This window comes from Scyliorhinus torazame, chromosome 19 (genome assembly GCF_047496885.1).
Source record: "Scyliorhinus torazame isolate Kashiwa2021f chromosome 19, sScyTor2.1, whole genome shotgun sequence".
Classification (NCBI taxonomy): Eukaryota; Metazoa; Chordata; class Chondrichthyes; order Carcharhiniformes; family Scyliorhinidae; genus Scyliorhinus; species Scyliorhinus torazame.
Window position 1 is genome coordinate 15,746,866 of NC_092725.1, and position 8,621 is coordinate 15,755,486.

General features: G+C 52.4%; 1 protein-coding gene across 2 annotated transcripts in view; it reads left to right on the plus strand.

Annotated features, from left to right (window-relative positions):
- LOC140396027 (RUS family member 1-like) overlaps nt 1-3,835 on the plus strand; it is a 111,997-nt gene extending 108,162 nt beyond the window's left edge. For both annotated transcript variants that reach the window (XM_072484083.1, XM_072484082.1), the window contains one exon: nt 3,558-3,835. In XM_072484083.1, coding sequence (XP_072340184.1) covers nt 3,558-3,820 — 263 coding nt within the window. In that variant the 3' untranslated portion in view covers nt 3,821-3,835. The remainder of the gene's footprint in view (nt 1-3,557) is intronic.
- Nucleotides 3,836-8,621: the final 4,786 nt, after the last annotated feature.

Here is an 8,621-nt window from a genome sequence, read left to right on the forward strand (position 1 = left end):
GATGGGGAAAGGACAGTGTATCTAACACACTGTGACACTGTCCCAGAGGGGGAAAGGACAGTGTATCTAACACACTGTGACACCCGGTCCCAGAGGGGGAAAGGACAGTGTATCTAACACACTGTGACACTGTCCCAGAGGGGGAAAGGACAGTGTGTCTAACACACTGTGACACCCGGTCCCAGAGGGGGAAAGGACAGTGTATCTAACACACTGTGACACTGTCCCAGAGGGGGAAAGGACAGTGTATCTAACACACTGTGACACCCGGTCCCAGAGGGGGAAAGGACAGTGTATCTAACACACTGTGACACCCGGTCCCAGAGGGGGAAAGGACAGTGTATCTAACACACTGTGACACCCGGTCCCAGAGGCGGAAAGGACAGTGTATCTAACACACTGTGACACTGTCCCAGAGGGGGAAAGGACAGTGTATCTAACACACTGTGACACCCGGTCCCAGAGGGGGAAAGGACAGTGTATCTAACACATTGTGACACTGTCCCAGAGGGGGAAAGGACAGTGTATCTAACACACTGTGACACTGTCCCAGAGGGGGAAAGGACAGTGTATCTAACTCACTGTGACACCCGGTCCCAGAGGGGGAAAGCACAGTGTATCTAACACACTGTGACACCAGGTCCCAGAGGGGGAAAGGACAGTGTATCTAACACACTGTGACACTGTCCCAGAGGGGGAAAGGACAGAGTATCTAACACACTGTGACACCCGGTCCCAGAGGGGGAAAGGACAGTGTATCTAACACACTGTGACACTGTCCCAGAGGGGGAAAGGACAGTGTATCTAACACACTGTGACACCCGGTCCCAGAGGGGGAAAGCACAGTGTATCTAACACACTGTGACACCCGGTCCCAGAGGGGGAAAGGACAGTGTATCTAACACACTGTGACACTGTCCCAGAGGGGGAAAGGACAGTGTATCTAACACACTGTGACACCCGGTCCCAGAGGGGGAAAGGACAGTGTATCTAACACACTGTGACACCCGGTCCCAGAGGCGGAAAGGACAGTGTATCTAACACACTGTGACACTGTCCCAGAGGGGGAAAGGACAGTGTATCTAACACACTGTGACACCCGGTCCCAGAGGGGGAAAGGACAGTGTATCTAACACATTGTGACACTGTCCCAGAGGGGGAAAGGACAGTGTATCTAACACACTGTGACACTGTCCCAGAGGGGGAAAGGACAGTGTATCTAACTCACTGTGACACCCGGTCCCAGAGGGGGAAAGCACAGTGTATCTAACACACTGTGACACCCGGTCCCAGAGGGGGAAAGGACAGTGTATCTAACACACTGTGACACTGGCCCAGAGGGGGAAAGGACAGTGTATCTAACACACTGTGACACCCGGTCCCAGAGGGGGAAAGGACAGTGTATCTAACACACTGTGACACCCAGTCCCAGAGGGGGAAAGGACAGTGTATCTAACACACTGTGACACCCAGTCCCAGAGGGGGAAAGGACAGTGTATCTAACACACTGTGACACCCGGTCCCAGAGGGGGACAGGACAGTGTATCTAACACACTGTGACACTGTCCCAGAGGGGGAAAGGACAGTGTATCTAACACACTGTGACACTGTCCCAGAGAGGGAAAGGACAGTGTATCTAACTCACTGTGACACCCGGTCCCAGAGGGGGAAAGGACAGTGTATCTAACACACTGTGACACTGTCCCAGAGGGGGAAAGGACAGTGTATCTAACACACTGTGACACCCGGTCCCAGAGGGGGAAAGGACAGTGTATCTAACACACTGTGACACTGTCCCAGAGGGGGAAAGGACAGTGTATCTAACACACTGTGACACCCGGTCCCAGAGGGGGAAAGGACAGTGTATCTAACACACCGTGACACCCGGTCCCAGAGGGGGAAAGGACAGTGTATCTAACACACTGTGATACTGTCCCAGAGGGGGAAAGGACAGTGTGTCTAACACACTATGACACCCTGTCCCAAAGGGGGAAAGGACAGTGTATCTAACACACTGTGACACCCGGTCCCTGAGGGGGAAAGGACAGTGTATCTAACACACTGTGACACTGTCCCAGAGGGGGAAAGGACAGTGTATCTAACACACTGTGACAACCGGTCCCAGAGGGGGAAAGGGCAGTGTATCTAACACACTGTGACACCCAGTCCCAGAGGGGGAAAGGACAGTGTATCTAACACACTGTGACACTGTCCCAGAGGGAGAAAGGACATTGTATCTAACACACTGTGACACTGTCCCAGAGGGGTAAGGACAGTGTATCTAACACACTGCGACACTGTCCCAGAGGGGGAAAGGACAGTGTATCTAACACACTGTGACACTGTCCCAGAGGGGAAAGGACAGTGTGTCTAACACACTGTGACACCCTGTCCCAGAGGGGGAAAGGACAGTGTATCTAACACACTGTGACACCCGGTCCCAGAGGGGGAAAGGACAGTGTATCTAACACACTGTGACACTGTCCCAGAGGGGGAAAGGACAGTGTATCTAACACACTGCGACAACCGGTCCCAGGGGGGGAAAGGACAGTGTATCTAACACACTGTGACACTGTCCCAGAGGGGGAAAGGATAGTGTATCTAACACACTGCGACACCCAGTCCCAGACGGGGAAAGGACAGTGTATCTAACACACTGTGACACTGTCCCAGAGAGGGAAAGGACAGTGTATCTAACACACAGTGACACCCGGTCCCAGAGGGGGAAAGGACAGTGTATCTAACACACTGTGACACTGTCCCAGAGGGGGAAAGGACAGTGTATCTAACACACTGCGACACCCGGTCCCAGAGGGGGAAAGGACAGTGTATCTAACACACTGTGACACTGTCCCAGAGGGGGAAAGGACAGTGTATCTAACACACTGTGACACTGTCCCAGAGGGGGAAAGGACAGTGTATCTAACACACTGTGACACTGTCCCAGAGGGAGAAAGGACAGTGTATCTAACACACTGTGACACCCAGTCCCAGAGGGGGAAAGGACAGTGCATCTAACTCACTGTGACACCCAGTCCCAGAGGGGGAAAGGACAGTGTATCTAACACACTGTGACACCCGGTCCCAGAGGGGGAAAGGACAGTGTATCTAATGCACTGTGACGCCTGGGTGAGCAGTGTTATGGAAGAGTGTCTGCAAGAGGGCAGCACGGTAGCTTTGTGGATAGCACAATTGCTTCACAGTTCCAGGGTCCCCGGTTCGATTCTGGCTTGGGTCACTGTCTGTGCAGAGTCTGCACGTCCTCCCCGTGTCTACGTGGGTTTCCTCCGGGTGCTACGGTTTCCTCCCACAGTCCAAAGATGTGCAGGTTTGGTGGATTGGCCAATGATAAATTGCCCTTAGTGTCCAAAATTGCCCTTAGTGTTGGGTGGGGTTACTGGGTTACGGGGATAGGATGGAGGTGTTGACCTTGGGTAGGGTGCTCTTTCCAAGGGCCGGTGCAGACTCGATGGGCCGAATGGCCTCCTTCTGCACTGTAAATGCTATGATAATCCATGTGAATGCCGTTTGTTCGTGACTCTCCATTTTGTTTGTAGATGTGGTGTCCATTTCTTTGAGGGAAGGCGCTGGGAGCAGTGACCTGATTGAAGCCTGCATTCACGCCGAGATCTTCCATCACCTCCTTCACCAGGATGTCAGCTCATTCAGGGTGGAGCGGGCCACCTTCATCGATCTGCAGGAGAAAGTGAAGTCTGGTAAGATCATTCTCCTGCCATTCCCCGCCCCCTATTTCTCCCCTCTCCCCTCCGCTCATCCCCTTGCCCCTCTTCCAGAATCCACCCCCCCCCCCCCACGGTGAGACCAGCAACGCATTTGGGAATAGCCGCTTTCCCATCCCGCGTTGTTGGCTGAGAGAGGCAAATCCCTCGCTTGGTACTAAAGTAGCGGAATTCAAGAACCAGTGGTGGGCCGCGAAGGCTGAGGAGCTGCAACTGCCCGCCGACCAGCTCGACAACGGGGTTTCTACCCTGGCGATATGTGGACCCCCATTTCCCTAGGCCTCAAATGGGTACAAAGTAAGGACGGAACAGAGGGGATGAGGGTGGGAATTTCAGAGAGCTTGTATTCTATTAGCATTCTATTTAGTATTGACAGTCAGAGAGACCTAGGTGTGCAGGTCCACAGGTCACTGAAAGGGGCAACACAGGTGGAGAAGGTAGTCAAGAAGGCATACGGCATGCTTGCCTTCATTGGCCGGGGCATTGAGTATAAGAATTGGCAAGTCATGTTGCAGCTGTATAGAACCTTAGTTAGGCCACACTTGGAGTATAGTGTTCAATTCTGGTCGCCACACTACCAGAAGGATGTGGAGGCTTTTCATTATCATAGAATTTGCAGTGCAGAAGGAGGCCATTCGGCCCATCGAGTCTGCACCGGCCCTTGGAAAGGGCACCCTACCCAAGGTCAACACCTCCACCCTATCCCCACAACCCAGTAACCCCACCCAACACTAAGGGCAATTTTGGACACTAATGGCAATTTAGCGCGGCCAATCCACCTAACCTGCACATCTTTGGACTGTGGGAGGAAACCGGAGCACCCGGAGGAAACCCACGCACACACGGGGAGGACGTGCAGACTCTGCACAGACAGTGACCCAAGCCGGGAATCGAACCTGGGACCCTGGAGCTGTGAAGCAATTGTGCTATCCACCTTGCTACCGTGCTGCCCATGAGAGGCTTTAGAGAGGGTGCAGAAGAGATTTACCAGAATGTTGCCTGGTATGGAGGGCATTAGCTATGAGGAGCGGTTGAATAAACTCGGTTTGTTCTCACTGGAACGACAGAGGTTGAGGGGCGACCTGATAGAGGTCTACAAAATTATGAGGGGCTTAGACAGAGTGGATAGTCAGAGGCTTTTCCCCAGGGTAGAGGGGTCAATTACTAGGGGGGCATAGGTTTAAGGTGCGAGGGGCAAGGTTTAGAGGAGATGTACGAGGCAAGTTTTTTACGCAGAGGGTAGTGGGTGCCTGGAACTCGCTGCTGGAGGAGGTGGTGGAAGCAGGGACGATAGTGACATTTAAGGGGCATCTTGACAAATACATGAATAGGATGGGAATAGAGGGATACGGACCCAGGAAGTGTAGAAGATTGTAGTTTAGTCGGGCAGCATGGTCGGCGCAGGCCTGGAGGGCCGAAGGGCCTGTTCCTGTGCTGTACTTTTCTTTGTTCTTTGTTTAATGTATTTGGTGCAGTAAGTGTGTGTTAGAGCGCGTCCTGTTGTAGCCCAGGGTTTAGAAACTCCAAAGTGTATTATGAAGTTCACCTGACCTATAACCTTTTTGTTGAATTTGGCTCGGAAGAGCACAAAAGCCTTCCCGTGTGATTCATCAGACTTCCCACTTTAATCAAAACAAGGGTTATTCTAAGAACTGAGTTAACATTTGTATAAACATACAGCAAGAATTTGTATCAATTACAAATATAAAGACCCCACACAGCTACAGTAATCTGTGTATAAACCTGCCGGTTGCCGAATTCTCCGGCACTGGATATTCGGCGGGGGCGGGAATCGCGCCGCGCCGGTCGGCGGGCCTCCCCCCGGCGATTCTCCAGCCCGCGATGGGCCGAAGTCCCGCTGCTGGAATGCCTGTCCCGCCGGCGTGGATTAAACCACCTCTCTTACCGGCGGGACAAGGCGGCGCGGGCGGGCTCCGGGGTCCTGGGGGGGTGCGGGGCGATCTGGCCCCGGGGGCAGTGCCCCCACGGTGGCCTGGCCCGCGATTGGGGCCCACCGATCCGCGGGCGGGCCTGTGCCGTGGGGGCACTCTTTTCCTTCCGCCTTCTCCACGGTCTCCACCATGGCGGAGGCGGAAGAGACCCCCTCCACTGTGCATGCGCGGGGATGCCGTGAGCGGCCACTAACGCTCCCGCGCATGCGCCGCACAGCTGGCGGGGCGGAAATCAGTCCGGCGCGGGCCTAGCCCCTCAAGGTGAGGGCTCGGCCCCTCAAGATGCGGAGACTTCCGCACCTTTGGGGCGGCACGATACCCGACTGATTCGCGCCGTTTTTGGTGCCGATCGGCGGGCATCGTGCCAATTGTGGAGAATCCCGCCCTATATCTTTTAAGTAACTAAAACAGCAGGTAGCTATAATCAATGTTTTTTTTCTTGGAACAGATATTTAAAATGAAAATAGAGAGACAGGCCAAACACATCTGTTTCCTGTCTGAGCCCACTGCAGAGAATGTGAAAGCGAAACCAGAAACAGCTCACAGAGCCACAGCCCAGCTCCACCCCCACGCAATGACATGACTGAAGCCATGTGATAAGACAAAAACTTTTCTTAAAGGGACACTCCCAGAACAGGATTGATTACAAAATCCGGGAGGTTGTGCTTCAGCTGTTGGTGAGACCACATCTGGAGTACGGTGCACAGTGTCGGTCTCCTTATTTAAGGAAGGGTGTAAATGTGTTGGGAACGGCTCCGGGAAGGTTCACCAGGCACAGACCAGGAATGGGCGGGTTTATCCGATGTGGGAAGGTCGGAGAGGATCGGTTTGTATCCCCCGGAGTTTCGGAGCGTGAGAGGCGGCTCGATCGAAACCTTTCAGATCCTGAGGACGGGGCCTTGGACAGGGGGGGATGTGGAGAGGATGTTTCCTCTTGTGGGAAAATCGAGAACGAGGGGGGGGTGGGGGTGGTCACTCATTTAAGACGGGAATGCGGAGAAATGTTCCCTCTCAGAGGGCGGCGAGTCTCTGGGAACCTCGGCCCTCAAAAAGCCGGCGGTAGCTGGATAGATTCTGGATTAATGGGGGGAGGGGGGAGTGAGGAATGTGGGGTTGAAGCGACAATCAAATCAGCCATGATCACATTGAGAGGGGGAGCAGAGCGGGGTGGGCCGAATGTCCTCCGCCTTCTCCTAATTCGTACGTTTGTGCGTTAAAACAAATCCCCCGACTTGGTGGCAGAAGACACAAAAAGTAAATCAGCCGCAAAGACTGCGGAAGGCATCACAAGTTCAGAAACAATAGAGGAGAAAGTAAAGGGGTTGAAATCTGACCCCTCCGCTTGACCCGATGGCCTTACACCCGAGGGTCTCAACAGAGGCTAAATCTGCGAAGATATTTTTGCCCGTGCAATTAGTGGGAAGGATAAAGGGGAATCCTGGATGTGGCATGCTTGGATTTTCATGAAGCATTCGACAAAGAGCCACGCCAGAGGTCACTCATAATAAGGTTAAGCATCGTCAGCTGGGGTTCATGAATGGGTATCCGTGCTTCGTTTTGATTAGAGTTTGTAACTGGGAGGGTCGATCTGGGTGAACCAGCGAATGCAATATATTCAGACTTTTGTTATGGGCCAGGGTTTAGAGAACCCCAAAGTGTATCATGGGGTTCACCTGACCCACAACTGTTAATAGATTGTGGTGTGGGGAGCACACGGCCCACTCTCCAGGTGTGGGACAGCAGAAATGGAAAAGTATTTTTTAAAGCAAAACAATGTTTATTCTATGAACTCAAGTTAACCTTTTTAAAACATACAGTGAACATCTTAGCAACCATCAATTCAAATACAACTCCCAAAGAATACAACACTAAGTAACCCTTTAAGCTTTCCTTTTAACATCCATAAGACTTAAAACACCTTTTACCAGAAGCACATCAAGTTAAATTCACTACTGTTATTTTTTAAATCACCAGGATCGATTTACAGTCTTTAGATTACCAAGAGATTCATGCACCTTCTGGCTGTGACTGCAGCTATCCAGCTCTGAAAACGAAACTAAAACGCACCCTGCAGCAAACAGCCTCAAACGAAAGTAAAAAGCTGAGACAGCCCAGCTCCACCCACTCTCTGACATCACTGCAGTAATAAACACCCATTTCTTAAAGGTGCGCTCACATGACACTTTCAGGAAGCAATCAGTCAGTGTTCCGCACAAGAGGCCATGACACACAATTGGATGTAATAGGTTAACACGGACCGAAGATTGGTTAACAAATGGGAAAACAGAGGAGGAATAAATGGGGCTTTCTCGAGTTGGCAAGCTGTGAGGCGTGGCCTGGCTCAGCGCTCAGCTGTTTGCAATCTATATTAGTTATTTAAATAAATTTAGAGTGCCCAATTTGTTTTCCAATTAAGGGGCAATTTAGCGTGGCCAATCCACCTACCTTGCGCACCTTTGGGTTGTGGGGGCGAAACCCACGCAGACATGGTGCAATCTATATTAGTGAGGGGACTGAGCGTACCTTGTCCACATTTGCCGACGATACGAGGTGAGGCGGGAAAGGAAGCTGCGAGGAGGGGACACCGAGGTTCCGGTGGGATAGGGACGTGTTGAGTGAGTTACCATGCAGGCAACAAGAGGTGAATGCGGAAGGCAAGTGCCCTGCTGGCTTGTATTACAGAGGAATTGGAGTCCAAGAGTGATGAAAGCTGACTGCAATTATGCAGGGCGCCGGTGAGGCTGGAGCGTTGTGTCCAGTTTCTGGTCTCCTTACCCAAGGAAGGACCATCCTTGCCCGAGAGGGGGGGTAACCGAACGGAGGTTCACCGGGTCTGGCTCCTGGGATGTGAGAGATTGTTGTTTCCCCCACGGAGAGAGATCGAGGAGAATGGGTCTGTATCCCCTGGGATCTAGAAGGAAGAGAGGCA